The 15,137-nt window shown below is 45.4% G+C and overlaps 1 protein-coding gene across 3 annotated transcripts; it reads right to left on the bottom strand.

The window, feature by feature from the left end:
* Nucleotides 1-3,758: 3,758 nt before the first annotated feature.
* Hus1 (HUS1 checkpoint clamp component) lies at nucleotides 3,759-14,611 on the bottom strand. 3 transcript variants are annotated; one of them, XM_045135828.1, is made up of 9 exons: nucleotides 14,499-14,611; nucleotides 14,104-14,231; nucleotides 13,845-14,021; nucleotides 11,699-11,806; nucleotides 9,769-9,843; nucleotides 7,590-7,689; nucleotides 6,213-6,332; nucleotides 4,814-4,932; nucleotides 3,759-4,289 (listed from the first exon to the last, which is right to left on the bottom strand). In XM_045135828.1, exons 1-8 carry the CDS (start codon nucleotides 14,548-14,550, stop codon nucleotides 4,850-4,852), a joined length of 843 nt encoding a protein of 280 aa, XP_044991763.1. In that variant the 5' UTR covers nucleotides 14,551-14,611; the 3' UTR covers nucleotides 3,759-4,289; nucleotides 4,814-4,849. The 3 variants fall into 3 exon arrangements, with proteins under 3 accessions (XP_044991763.1, XP_044991762.1, XP_044991764.1); XM_045135827.1 differs by lacking the exon at nucleotides 3,759-4,289 and having other exon boundaries at nucleotides 4,680-4,932; XM_045135829.1 differs by lacking the exons at nucleotides 3,759-4,289; nucleotides 13,845-14,021 and having other exon boundaries at nucleotides 4,680-4,932.
* Nucleotides 14,612-15,137: the final 526 nt, after the last annotated feature.

The following is a 15,137-nucleotide window of genomic DNA, read 5'->3' as shown; positions in this document are numbered from 1 at the left end:
ATTTGTTCTTCAAGATGGGTGTGATCTCAGACTCCTGGACTCAAGCGACTCTCCCTCCTCACTCTCTGCAGCTCGGCTTACGGGCACGCGCCACGCTTGTGCATTTCTTCCCTTGCTTGTTGCGTGTGGGAGTCGTGACTTCAAAAGATAAATGCTTTGTCAACTCTTCCATTTGCAGGCTGGTAAAATGGCTTAGCAGTTAAGGCGTTTGCCTGTGAAGCCTAGGGACCCCAGCTGTATTCCCCGGGACCCACGTTACCCAGATGCACAAGGGGGGCATATGTCTGCAGTCATTTGCAGTAGCTAGAGGCCCTGGCATACCCATTCTCTCTATCTACCCCTCTCTCTCTCAAATAAACAAATAAAATATATATTTTAAAAACCATGGTGATTTTTGTTCCTCCTTGATTACAAAACAACAATATTTTTTTAAAGAAGGAGGGCTGGAGAAATGGCCCAGTAGTTAAAGCACTTGCCTGCAAAGCCTAATAAAAAATAATAAAAGTAACACAAGGGCAGGCATGGTGCCTCACGCCTTTAATCCAAGCACTTGGGAGGCACAGGTAGGAGGATCACCTTAGTTCAAGGCTATCCTGAGACAACATAGTGAAATCCAGGTCCTCATGGGCTATTCTGAGACCCTTCCTTGAAAACCAAAACAACAACAACAACAAAGGCAAAAAAAAAAAATTAGGGGCTGGGTCAGCAGTCAAAGTCATTTGCTCTCAAAACATGCCAACTGGCCAGACGTTGTGTGTGGCCCACGCCTTTAATCCCAGCTCCTGGGAGACAAAGGTAGGAGGGTCACTGTGAGTTCAAGGCCACCCTGAGACTACATAGTGAATTCCAGGTCACACTGAGCTAGTGAGACCCTACCTTGAAAAACATGCCAACCAAGGTTCATTTCCCAGCCACCCACATAAGTCTGAGTAACAAAAGTGGCCACATCCATGTGGAGTTCTCTAGCAGGGGCAAGAAAACCTGGTAAGCAGGAAAAGCCAGGTTAGATATTCCACTCACACTGAAGCTCCTGGCAAACTCAAGAAACATGAAGGTAGGAACACAGCGAACGGAGGAGCATATCAGGAGGTAGAGGATCACGTGGACCAGTGGGAGAACTAGTCACCATCCACAGCCTCCCCTCCCCCACTGCCAGCAACAGTGCCAGCCCAGAGACCTGGGGAAGGGAGCTCAGAGCACCCAGCACCTGCGACCAGAGCAGCAATCCAGAGACCCAGCAGCCTACTTGAACCCACAGCGCAGCAAAGATGGATCCAAGCAGGAGCGCAGCATAACTGAGACCAAAATCATATCAGGATAAATTATATGTTAGATCTGATGAAAGGTCGGATTTGCCATTCTTTTTTTTTTTTACTTCCATGATTATAAACAATATCCCATGGTAATGCCCTCCTCCCACTTTCCCCTTTGAAACTCCATTCTCCATCATACCCCTCCCCCTTTCAGTAAGTGTCTTTTCTATTTTAATGTCATGATCTTTTCCTCCTATTATGATGGTCTTGTGTAGCTAGTGTCAGGCGCTGTGAGGTCATGGATATCCAGGCCATTTTGTGTCTAGAGGAGCACACTGTAAGGAGTCCTACCCTTCCTTTGGCTCTTACATTCTTTCTGCCACCTCTTCCACATTACACCCTGAGCCTTGGAAGGTGTCCTCACTGTATTTTTATTGAAAACCCTGAAGTAAACAATGTCACATGCAGACTAATATCATCTGAAAGATGATACAAGTTTTTTTGTTTGTTTTTCCACTTAGGGTCTCACCGTACAGCACATGCATATACAGCTAGGGAGTTCTAGAGTACTGAGTTAAATACCCAAGTCTCCAAATTTTACAAGCATTATCAAACCAAGAATAAAACCTAACTAAACACATATGGTCCATGATCACAAAGACACCAAAGTCATTTTTGTCAGTTAATGGTCCCATCATGAGTTTCAAAATTCAACATATCCCAAAGCAATCGGATTAAAATCTTTCCACACAAGAGGAAATGTCTCTTCTAGCCCGCGTGCCCAGGATCGCCCCAAGTGTCCAGGTGAACCGCTGCTCTCTAGAAAAACTGTCCTGTACGTTAGGAAAATTAATTTCCCAGTCGAGTCAACACCCCTTCTCTTCATGCCCGACTCACGTCCTGCCTGTCTGAAGTCGCAGGAAGGCGAGGCCCAGGTGCCTCCAGCGTTCCTAGACCGAGGGGCTGCGCTGGCGCCCTGAGCCCAGTGAGGGGCGGAGACTGGGAAGGGGGCGAGCTCACGTGTGGGCGGGTGGGGCCGGGGCGGACCTTCCCAAGCCTGGGCCCAGCTGCCATCCATCCCGAGCAGAAGCAGTAAAATAGTAAGGTTCGAGGAAGGGGACAAGTGCATAGGTGGCTACTTTCCCAGGGCCCTTTGAAAATGTCATGGCGTGCTTCCCCCCCGCCCCCACCAAATTTCTTTCTAATTTCACATTTTCTCAATGTGAAAGCCGTTAAGTCTCCAACAGGTTTCTGGATTCCATTTCCTGCCTCTTGAAATTCCCTTCATCCTAACACCCCACCTTCCCCAGCAGAAAGAGGGTTCCTATAAGGGACCACAACAGAGCCTCAGAAGAGCAGGGATTAAAGGTGTGTGCTGCCACATCTGGCACAGATACACTGTTTATTGCTTTTACATCTTTAAATATTTTTATTTATTCATTTATTTATGAGAGAGACAGAAAAAGAGCATGGCCCAGCAGGATCCTGTCGTAAATAAAGTCCACATGCACATGCCTCTTTGTGCTTTGTGCTTTGTGTGGGGACTGAGGAAGTGAACCAGGGCAGGCAGGTTTTGCAAGCGTCTTTAACCACTGAACCATCTCTCCAGCCCAGATGCACATTTTCATATTTTTATTTATTATTATCTGTTTTCAAAGGTAGGCTTTTACTAGCCCAGACTGACCTGGAATTCATCCCGTATACTCAGGGTGGCCTCTAACCCACAGTAATCCTCCTACCTCTGCCTGCTGAGTGCTGGGATTAAAGTCATGTGCCACTATGCCCAGCCTTTTTATTTGCAAGCTCAGTTGTTTGCCATTGAGGTTCCTGTTCCCCCAAAAACATTACAGGCCATTGCTGAGGCCCTTGGTTTCCCAACAGGAATAGATGGTAAGACCCTATTGCTGAAGACTCCACATACTTGGGCTGCAAGGCCATTGGGAAATTCTCCTGGAACTGACTTGAAAAATTCCTCCATATTGACCAGCTGACAGAAAGCTGTAAAAAGCCACACTTCATGCAGTTCAATGGGAGAGAAAGAAATCACTAGTGAAGATACTCAACAGTGGACACTGCAAGCCTTGTATTTGGCCAGCCTGGCCAAATGAGCCAACAGGTGCAATATTGGCACATCTGTTATGGGCAAAACCAACTGCCCTCTATTTTGACTGGCAGCCCACTCCATGGGAAGGAATACATTTCTGATACAGAAAACCTATGACGGGGTAGTCATGAACCCTAGGGGTGTAAGGTCTGCTGCTGTCTGGCTAAATGAATAGACTATGCTCATCAAACTACCCAGTAAGCATTTCTCTTAATGTTCATGTCCATATATTAATGCTACTATCACTTTTGGTTAGAGAATCTTCTCTTTTCAGATGGCAGTGACCTTGGGATGACTCAGAAGGCACCATGGTGCTGAGAAGTGACAGAAGAGTGCTCAGCACTACAATATCTCTATCATACCTTCCAAGGCTCAGGATCCATTACAGAAGAGGTGGCAGAAAGAATGTAAGAGCCAAAGGAAGGGCAGGACTCCTTACAACGTGCTTCTCCAGACACAAAATGGCCTGGATATCCAAGACCTCACAGTGCCTGACACTAGCTACACAAGACCATCATAACAGGGGAAAAGAAGATGACACCAAAATCAAAGAGTGACTGAGAGGGGGAGGGGATATGATGGACAGTGAAGTTTCAAAGGGGAAGGTGTAAGGAGAGAGGGAATTACCATGGGATATTGTTTACAATTTTGGAAATTGTCAATGAAATATAAATAAATTTAAATAAATAAATAAAGGGCTGGAGATATCACCCACTACTGGGCTTGGTCACAAGCACTAGAAAACAACAATAGTACAAAACAAACTATAACCTATAGCCAAAATGGCCCCATGGACGAAGTGAAAGACACAGCAGGACAAGTTCAGATGAGAACTGTGTTGGGCTGGACTCAGATTCTGTCCATTCTCCAGACCCTTGGGCTCTGCAGGTTTCTGGGGTCTGTAGGTTCTCCAGGCCTCTGGCTCGCAGCCTCTACAAACAAGAAGGAAGTCGATCGAGTCTTCAGCAGGACAGACAGCCGCTCCACATGCTGCAGCTGTCACACACACTGCTGCCTGCACACAGAGGAGCCGTCCGGCTTGCACTGGGCTTGGAAGAGACTTGAAGTGGCTGGCTGTGCCGCACCACTTCTACATATGTGATGGTTTTTACAGCTTCAATGAGAAACTGCTACTCAACGTCTGGATGGGGCTGAGGCAGCTCAGTGCTAGAACATGTGCTCAGCACAAACAAGACCTTGGCTTCAAACTCCAGTACAAACAAACAAAATCTATAAAATTCTAGTTTACCTTCTTAATGTCTTAAAAAATAAAAAGGAAAAATAAAAAGACATTTAAGTGTATGAAGAAATGATTATCCAACTATGTTTCATCAATTCTATTTTTAGTTGAAATATCATAGAGGGAGAAAGAAGCACAATGCAGAGATCTGTGGTCCTGTGAGGACAGACAACTGACTCAGCCCACATCACCCTCCTGCCTGCCTCTTATCGTTACCAAGGTCTCTGAGCCCCCAACTCTGGTAAGATGCTGCTAAGACAATGCTGGGATGAAATACTGGAGGGAGACATCTTCATGAAGCAAATCAAAATGAAGAATCCTGTTATTCACAATATCTAGGGAGAAAAAGACCCACAATTTTAATGACCCATCATACACACACACACACACTTTGAACCTCAGCTGTCAGAACAGCCTGTCTCCTGTGCTCAGTGTCTGCTTACTGAGACTCCTACAGAGGTCATAGTACAGGGCACTGCCACCCCCGTGGGGACAGAATGCATGAGGAATGAAGCTGCCCAGACCTTAGGAGGAACCCATAAGACAACTTTCCTGGCAAATACATTTACCCAAATCAGGAGCTCTCCCAAATAAAACAGGAGGCCACCATGCGTGACTTGGGTCTGAGGAGAAGGGCCTGAGTGCCTGCAATCCCTTGTACATTCCCCACCCAGCCTTCCCCTAGTCCTGACACCTAAGCCATTCCCGTGGTCTGTCTTCCTTTCTCTCATTTAGAAAGGCTGATTCAGGCTAGAGAGATGGCTTAGTGGTTAAGGCGCTTGCCTGCAAAGCCAAAGGACCCAGGTTAGATTCTCCAGTACCCACATAAAGCCAGATGCACAAGGTGGCACAAGTGTCTGGAGTTCGTTTGTAATAGCTAGAGGTCCTGGCACACCCATTCTCTCTATTAAATAGATATAAAATAAGATAAATAAAAAGCATTAGAAAGGCTGATCCTTAGCAGAGATGACTACAGCTTTCTGCTTCATTTCTATGTAGCATACTCCTAATCCATTCTCCTTCTCAGCTTTGTCCACCAGGGGCTGAAACGTTAGCCTGGGAGTTACTCTACAAAAGAAGGAATTTCAGATCCAAACCAGTTTCCTTTAGTTGCTGTGATTTAAGAAGACAGAGCCTTCAAAAAGCTCTTGACAAGCTGCCTTTCTCAATGCCATCGACAAATGAAGAGTGCCTGGGCAGGTATACCGACTCAAAGTTGGGATTACATCAAAGTCATTAATAACCAGCAACTAAGGAGGAGCCTCAGGCCAGGGGTACAGGCCAGGCAGACAGCACAAGGAAGCAGGACAACTTGAGCTAACCTCTGCAATGAGCAAAAGTGTGCATGGGCCGCAAGGATGTGAAATAGGACAAGCCTGGCACGTGTGAATGATCCATGACGTCCTGACAGGGACAGCCCACTGTCCTACAGCCACGCGAGACAGCCCAGTGCCAACCTGGCACAGCCAGGATCACTCTTCTAGCTACTTCTTACTAGGAACTGTTTCAAAGCCTGACTATCCTAGAAAGCCCAAGTCCATGTAACTGGACATATCTGCATTGACAAGACATTCTGCAGGCCAGACTAGAAAGAGCAAAAGTGAAGGACACTCACTGCACAAGGCTTTAGTGGGATTCACTTGTTGTCCTGCAAGAAACTGGAGGAGCTTCCTGATGTCTATGTGCACTTTGGCCATCTCTTCTGGGCGACTGTCTTGACAGGTGTTTGCAGAGGCTGAAAGGACAGGAATGTTTTTAAGCCAGTATCTCCGAACGTATCCTGGGACCTGGAGGTACACAGTGCATGTTTACTTAATAACGATGGACCCGACTCTTCCTTTCGGCACCCTGAGAAAGACTGTATCTTGTGAATGTTGCTGTTCATTAGACAAACATTTGTGGTCCTATCTATTTAAAATACCATGATAATTTCCAGAGGATGTTACTTTAAAAACTTGAATTATGATACAACTCTTCATTATGCCAAAGAAAATCAGTCCAAACTCACTATTAATTCCAAAGCTGAAATGTAGATCAATAATGTCAGGCCTCCCACTCTTCATAAAGTATAATGACAATGAAATTCGCTCTTCAACTGCTGATAAACTGTTCTGTGTTTATTAAATAAAGCAATGACATCAAAATAAGTCATTTCAGAGCTGGGGATGCAACTCAAAGGTAGAACATTCCACAGCAATGGGATGGCCCTAGGTTCAATCAGTACCATAAACACACCACCACCGCCAGACAGAGCCTTAATGACATGGATTTCACTCTGCTGAAGTGTACTCTTCACTACAAAGTGCAAGTCTTCTTGTAGGACTGTAATAGCAATCATGACTAAAAAAGCAGCAGGGTCTATTTTGTACATGTGTTTATCAGAAGCGACTGTCCCATCCCTCACAGGTCTTTCTTCTTTGGTCTTCTGGCTGCTTCCCTGCGTGAGTACGTGGCTAACTAGAGCAAGCTGTCAATCACCCAGCCTTACTGCTCACTGAACCGGCTCCACATTCTTTCCCTACATTTTATGGGTTGAAAATATGGCCAAGTGTATCCGCATCACATTTTATATCTGCTAATGTAACCTTACAGCACTGAGGCAACCAGAGAAGAACATAAAAACTGTCTACCTGTTCACTGCCAGGCACACGGGAAATGGAAAACCTTCCAAGCAGAAACAGACGCGGGAGGGAGCTGGAGGGTTCTGGGAGGTCCTTTAGTGCAAACTGAGCTCTAAGGAGGAAGACTCTGCCTGCAACCCCTGCACACACCTTCTGCTGCCTGCTGGCTAGGCCCCTTGCGCGGTGGGTACCTGCCCTGCTATGTAACAGGGACAAGTACTCCAATCTCAGGTCTCTCCCAAGGAGGAGACAAAGAAAATGGAAATTTAACTTTTCTATTGTAAGAACTCAATGTGTATTGACATAATTAAAACTCAATGTATATTGAATTAATTTATCCAGAGCAAAATGTAACCCACAAGAAAACTTACCTAATGGAGGGTTTCCAAGATCCTTAAAGTGAGTGGTTACACATACTAACTCAGTTTCTATCTTTAAGTTCAGTTCTCCATTTAGGTTGGCTTCAATAACCTGCAAATGAAGTAATGCAAAGTAGTCTTGAAAGGACAAAGGGGTGCTGGGGAGATGGCTCAGTAGTTAAAGGTGCTTCCTGCAAAGCCTGCCCATCTAGACACCCGTCAACACCCACAAGCAGATGAGGAGTGTATCCTTCCTTTGAAATGAACTAGGAAAAGTGAACAATAGAAGCTCAAAACCGTAGCCTCAGTTACTCAGAACAAGGCAGGGTGCAAAGCAAAGCTGCACATGCACAGAGCTGGCGGGACACTTGACACGCGTGCATTCACATACCAAAGGTCATGGCTTCAAACACCTCAGCTCAGATTTGAGTCGCTGTGTATTGACTTAGAGGTGTTATAGCCAGCTCCCCTTTGCTAATTTGGCTCACTCTCTTGCTGCTTTCCACTTGTGGCCGAGGTGATGTCCAGTTTCTGCTCGTGCCATGCTTTCCCCTGCCATCAGGAAGCTTCCCCTAAAGACTGGAAAGCCAGATACTTTCCTCCCATCAAAGTAAATAAATAAATAAACTCACACATGGTATCTGCCCGTTTGTTTTCAACAACCAAACACTTCAAATTGTGAATTCCCATGGTTTCAAAAATAAAAAACAACAGTGGTTTTGGAAGTTTAAAAAAAATTACTTAAGAAGCAATTGTAGAGCTGTAGAGGTTGCTCAGTGGTTAAAAGCGCTTGTTTGCAAAGCCTGACGGCCCACGTTCAGTTCCCCACTTCCTATGTAAGGCCAGATGCACAAAGTGGAGTTTGTTAACAGTGGCAGGAGGTCTGCACCCATACTCATTCTCTTATTCTTTCTCTCAAATTAAAAAAAAATATTTTTTTCAAAGTAAGTTGTAATGGTTCTAGGTTCACTTCAAGTCTATACATTGTCATGCTTTCTTCAAATTTGGAAATTCTGAGTAATGGATGTTAGAGTTCACCTTATTCCTGATTCAGCAAGTGTTTGCCACACATAACATTCATTCAATACTTTGTCAGCCATGCCCATTTCATGACAGCTGTTTATTATGCATAGAAGATGTTTGTGATCTCTGCACTACCGTCATTAGAGGACAATGCCCGGCAGCAGAGTTTACCCAATACAAGAGTCGGGATCCAAAGCCTTCCCTCTTCAACCGCACCACGGTGCCCCTCGCTCCTAAAGTGGACTCTCATTCAGTCATTAAACCGATCCCGCAAAGCTGTTTCTGACGTCACTCCCGGCTGAGCACACACATCACGCAGCACTGCTACTGGACACAGCCTGAAGGCACGCAGCACTAGCAACCCTGGAAACCGGTCAGATGCAGAGCTGGGTGTAAACCAGACCCCCAGAATGGAAACTACACTTCACCCAGATCTCAGGGAACCACACGCACAAAGACAATGTCTCTTTCAGGCCAGGGTGAAAATTCCCGGTGGCCCCTATTCTTCTAGTGCACGAGTCACAGTAGAACCCACATGCCAATCATTCCTAGCATTAAAGGAGAGATGGAAGGAAAGGAGCTTCTCTGAGGGGAGTGAACAATTTCATTGGGTCCCACACTTGGTCCTTAATTCTACTGTCTGTTATTTTCAGGTACAGAACTCTGGTTACCCAGATCTTAGTACACATCACTTATTTCAACTTGACAATATCCCTATAGGCAATTCAGGACACAGTAGCCAGAACTGCCACCTGGCAGTTCTAGTCGACAGAAGCCATTCCAGAAGAGAAAGAACAAAACGCCTTGTTTTATCTATGCCACACTGGTGTGTCTCGGCTTTGCGGTCTCATTTCTAAAGGAATTAACAAGCAAATGGATCCTTCAGTTAATTGCCTAGCCTTCTCCCCTGGGCCTCCCTGAAGGCCCTGGAAGCCCTTGGGTACCCTGTAGGAAGCCAGCCTGGCAACTATCAACACTCCATCCCATAGGTGGAAATGGCCAGCACCCACAGCAGGGGAAGTTGATGTTGGATACAAATGCAAACGAGGACTATTAAGTCATCAGGGAAAAGCTCTCAGGCGGGCAAGTCTAATGTCAGCTTGTATGCAAACCACCCATGCAGGCTAGACCACATTCACTGCTCTTTTCTGAAGAAGTTATAACTTACAAGATGATTGCTGATGTTTTTCATTTTTTCCACAACACTCTTCATCGTCTTCAAGACTGGCAAATAAATACTAACCTATAAAATGAGGAAGAACATTCACAAGCATTAAAAAGTTTAAAAGACTCTAGTAACTCCAAGTACTCAATAACCAATTCTGTATGCGTATTTAAGAATTCTAGGGCTGGAGAGATGGCTTAGCAGTTAAGCGCTTGCCTGTGAAGCCTAAGGACCCCGGTTTGAGGCTTGGTTCCCCAGGTCCCACGTTAGCCAGATGCACAAGAGGGCGCACGCGTCTGGAGTTCGTTTGCAGAGGCTGGAAGCCCTGGCGCGCCCATTCTCTCTCTCTCTCTCCCTCTATCTGTCTTTCTCTCTGTCTCTGTCGCTCTCAAATAAATAAATAAAATATTAAAAAAAAAAAGAACTCTAAAGTCAGGCTGGAGAGATGGCTCAGAGGATAAAGGTGCTTGCTTGTAAAGCCTCATGGCCCAGGTTTGATTACCACTGACCCACAGAAAGCCAGGCGCACAAAATGGCGCATGCATCTGGAGCTCACGGCAGTGACAAGAGGCCCTGGCGTGCCCACTCCTCACCCCTCCCTCCGTCTTTCATTCTCTCTCTCTCTCTTCACTTTCTCTGCTTGCAAATAAATAAATTACATATAATATATATGTATGTGTATATATATATGCACATATTTATGTATGTATGTATATATATATATATATATACACACACACACACATACATATATATGAATATATATATATTTTTAAAAACTCTTAAGCCCTATTTTAAAATTTTCTATATAAAACTCCTTTAAAAATTTGAAAATGTTACTAACGATATTCAAGTAAAATTAAAGAACTGAATGTCTGCCTCTTGTTACCCTGGTGACCACATCCCTGAGACCATTCTGCTTCAACTGAGATTCTTTTGTTTGTTTGTTTGTTTGTTTGTTTGTTTGAGGTAGGGTCTCACTTTAGCTCAGGCTGACCTGGAATTCTCTATGTAGTCTCAGGGTGACTTCGAACTCATGGTGATCCTCCTACCCCTGCCCCCTGAGTGCTAGGATTAAAGGCATGTGCCACCACGCTCAGCTCAACTGAGATTCTTATATGCAGTCCAAGGGACTAAAACCCATCCACTGAGTGGGAAGCCTTTCTCTGAGGAATGTTTATGCACAGGTCTCAAGGTCTCTTCTATACTCTCGGCATGAATACAGAGAGCAGTTACTGTAACTCACTGGACGCTGGCTTAAGATGCATCAGGGATTTTGAAAATGCAGGGTTTTTTCCTAGGAAGTGTACACATTTCTAGGGAAGGTCAGGTAAACACTTCATCCACTGCATGTCTATGGTTTCTGCTAACATGGGTCAGTGTAGGCTCTGTCTAGTGAAGGTCAGGTAAACATCTCCTCTACTGCATGTCCATGGTTTCTACCAACATAAACTGTGAGCAAGAGGCAAAGGACCCTGTGGCATCATCTTATGTTAATTCAGTGGCTCTCAGGCGCTGATCATCAGGACAGTAACCACAGCTCTAAGTCATGAAAATGTCTCTTACGGTTCTTTCAAGTCCTGTAAAACCTAAATTGGTGTCTCAGCCCAAGAGTCATAGTAAGTACAGAATGTCTTCCAAAGCAGGACTTTAGTGTGGGTTGTTCTGCCTAAGGGCTGTTATTGAGCTAGACATTCTCTCTGTGTGTACAGAATATGACATTGTTATATACAGAAGTACTTTTAGAGCATTCACATATATAACAAAAGACATAAATACAGATTTAGGGCATTTTTTGAAAATGACTATCACTTTCTTTTCAGAAACTACACAACTTTTGCATAAAATACACATCAAGACCACAACTAAACTCAGACACTGATTCAGTCCCCATACTTTGTTGTGTGTTGAACAGGACCACAGCAGCACTTACATCAGCATCTGGGAGTGAGGGCTCTTGTAGGTCTTTCCACAACCTTCTCGGAATAACCTTTATGGGAATATCATGGGTCACAATGCGACTACTGTTTGACACTGTTAACTGTTAGAAAGAGTGAAAATATTTTATGTTGTCAATATTAAAAGCAAAAGTAAAACCAAAGAACTGATGATACAAAAGTTAAAATAACAAGTCTATGTGAAATACCCTCACATCATTCAAAGTCCATTCAACCAGTATTGTCACTGTGCGTGCTTTGCTCTGGGCCTTGTGAGTAGCTGGGTCATGTGATGAAGAATAGAGCAAAACAAGGATCCAGATGTTCCGGTGGAACAAGTGAATCGATAAAAAGGCCAACAACAACAAAACTATGTAAACTACTTATTAGAATCTAGAAAAACAAGAGCAGTGAGCAGGCGGAGTTGCTGGCTTGGGAGGACAGAGAACTGTCTGAGATGATAGTTCAGATGACATCACAACCAGAAAGGCAGACAGCCATGGAAGATGAGCAGGAAGGGACAGGCTTGCAGGCAGAGGAACGGCATCCATGAGTCTATGGACAGAAAGAGGCACATCTGTTCCCCTGAGGCCATTCCTGGTACATTAGGGCCTCAGCATACAGCTTCTGCACTGCTAAAGGGATAAACTGTAGTTAGCTGTATCTAGGAGTTTCTATAAGACCCTGAAATCAAAGTATCTTAACTCTTACACATAACTGATCATACGTTGCTATCTTGCTTTTTCTTAAGAAACTCCACAGTTATATTATGACATTGTGACATGGAATGCTCTAAGAAAGACATAACTGCAAAAAGTTAAGATAAAGTTATGAAAAGTTACCAAATTTTGGGCTGGAGAGATGATGTAGTGGTTAAGGTGCTTGCCTGTGAAGCCTAAGGGATCCAGGTTCAATTCCCCAGTACCCATGTAAGCCAGATGGCACATGTGTCTGGAGTTCATTTGCAGTAATCAGAGGCTCTTATACACCCATTCTATTTATGTGCTTGTTTCTCTCTTTCTCAAATAAATAAATAAAAATATTTAAGAAGTTACAAAGTTTTCTCCAAACTTTCTGCAAACTTGAAACAAAATATAATATATGCTCTAAGATGTGCAAAGTTATGTAAGAAAGAGAGATACAAGGATAATGGAGGCCAGGGCTGGTACATAGCACTAAAGGAAGAGAAAGTTTTCAAGAGAAGTCAGCCAGACAAAGGCCCACCATCACGAGGCTGGGAGTTGGTTAAGAAATACATAAAAGGCATTGAATAGCATGCTAAGAAATGTGAACAGCTTGTGTATGTGTTTGTGTGTGTTCTGAGGGGAACTGAGTGCTAAGTTCATCTAGTAGGTGAATGTAAGACATGTATGCTACTGAAGAATAACTAGTTATTTGAAGGTATTCCAGAAGATAAGATGGGGTGGCAGAAACCGTGATTTCTAGGCAAGGTTATCATACTGAAAGAGAACACTGGCAGTGTTACTACTTGCAAAGAGCTGCATCCTGGTTGAATACTGTGACCACAACATAATTTTAAATATTTTATTTTATTTGACAGAGAAAGGGGGGGGGGAGAGAAATAGAGAGAGAATGGGCGTGCCAAGGCCTCTAGCCACTGCAAACGAACTCTAGGTGCATGCGCCCCCTTGTGCATCTACGTAATGTGGGTCCTGGGGAATTGAACCTGGGTCCTTTGGCTTTGCAGGCAAACGCCTTAACCACTAAGGCATCCCTCCAGGCCCAAATATTTTTATTTATTTATTTATTTATTTGAGAGAGAGAGAGAGAGAGAGAGAATATGAATGGGCATGCTAGGGCCTCCAGCCACTGCAAATGAACCCCAGACACGTGCGCCCCTTGTGCATCTGGCTCGGTGGGTACTGTGGAATTGAACCAGGGTCCTTAGTATTCTCAAGCAAGCACCATAACCTCTAAGCCATCTCGCCAGCCCACATCATCATTTTAAAATAACAAGGATTGGGAACTGAAAAATGCCTGATCTTAAATTTTAAACAAAACCAACTAGCTTTCAAGAATATTGTTTAATAGCCCAGATTTATAACTACTTCCAGACCAAGACAATGGAAAAACAAAACAAGCAAACAAAAACCATTCAGAAACCACGTTCCTCCTACGTACCAGCTCCACAGACACTGTGAGGCAGGGAAAGTGTTTATTAGTCAGCTTGATTTTCAAGGCTCTAGCATTCTGGGCGGTTTTCAGGGCTCGAGCTAAGTTTTCAGATGTTAGTTCTAAATAAATCTCATTGTGTTCTGCTGAGACACCTTCCATCTGAAATTCACTAAAGAAGTTCTCCTGCAGAAAGAAAACCGGCATCTGTGGCTTTTCCCCCAGTACTACTGTGTGGAGCCGGGGGCCCAGGGCATCTGCAGCTCACCTGCTCCAGCTCACACCACAGGCTCACCCCCCCACTGGCCAGCTTGTCGGACAGAATGAAGTTCAGCTTGTCGGGGGTGAAGCGCAGGGTGCAGGTCTTGGCAAGTTTGGCTATCATGTTACTGACTCCTGCAGCAAGGGATAAAGCCCGATGTTAACAAAACGCACTGAGTTAAAGAATGCTAAAAGTCCTCTGCAGAGCTTCCAGTCACTCAAGGCTCAAGGTTCAAGCAAGTCAACGCCTGGCAGGGGCTCCGCCCGGCCGCGCGCTCTGCAAACGGGCCGCGGCAGACGGTCGCGTTTCGGAAACACCCCGGGCCGCTGGCGCCCGGCGGCCCCACCCGCCCCTTCACCGCGCCGCCCGCCCCCGCGCGCCCGGCGGCGCCGCCCGCTCACGGGTGAAATGGTTTAGACAGGCCGCGTCCACGATCTTGGCCCGGAACTTCATCTTGGCTCCCAGGCGCCGGGGGGCGGCGGCGGCTGGCGGCACCGAGTCCGTCCCCGCGCCGCCCCGCCCGGAAACGCGGCGCGAGCGCGCGGGTTCCGCCGACTTCCGGCGCGGGCGCGGGCGCGGGCGGGGGGGGGACGCGCCTCGTCCGCCCTGCGCGTCTGTGCGGCTCGGAGGCCTTCCGTTGAGGCCGGGGTCGCCAGCCCCCAGGCGTGAGGAAGCGGCCCCCGAGAGATGGCTCAGCGGTTAAAGGAGCTTGTTTGCAACTCAGTTCCCCAATACCCTTTTAAAGCCAGATGCACAACGAGACCCTAGTCCGCCTCTCTCAAATAAGTAAATAACTTTTTTTAAAAAGAAGTGCTGGGGACTAAAGTCTCAAAGCCCGCTGCTTGCAGGTAAGCCCACTACCAACGAGCTGTCTTCCCAGCTCAAGAATTTTTTTTTAAGTCCTTTTCAAGCAATAGCCTAGAACCTTGCCTTTAACTTGACACATAAAATCAAGATATTGGTAATAACAATGATAATACAGATCATTTGTAAAGTGCAAAAAAAAAAAAAAATTGGTTCTGCCTGTTTTAAGATTACAG

This window comes from Jaculus jaculus, chromosome 16 (genome assembly GCF_020740685.1).
Source record: "Jaculus jaculus isolate mJacJac1 chromosome 16, mJacJac1.mat.Y.cur, whole genome shotgun sequence".
Taxonomy (NCBI): domain Eukaryota; kingdom Metazoa; phylum Chordata; class Mammalia; order Rodentia; family Dipodidae; genus Jaculus; species Jaculus jaculus.
This window is presented reverse-complemented; position numbering and strand designations above follow the sequence as displayed.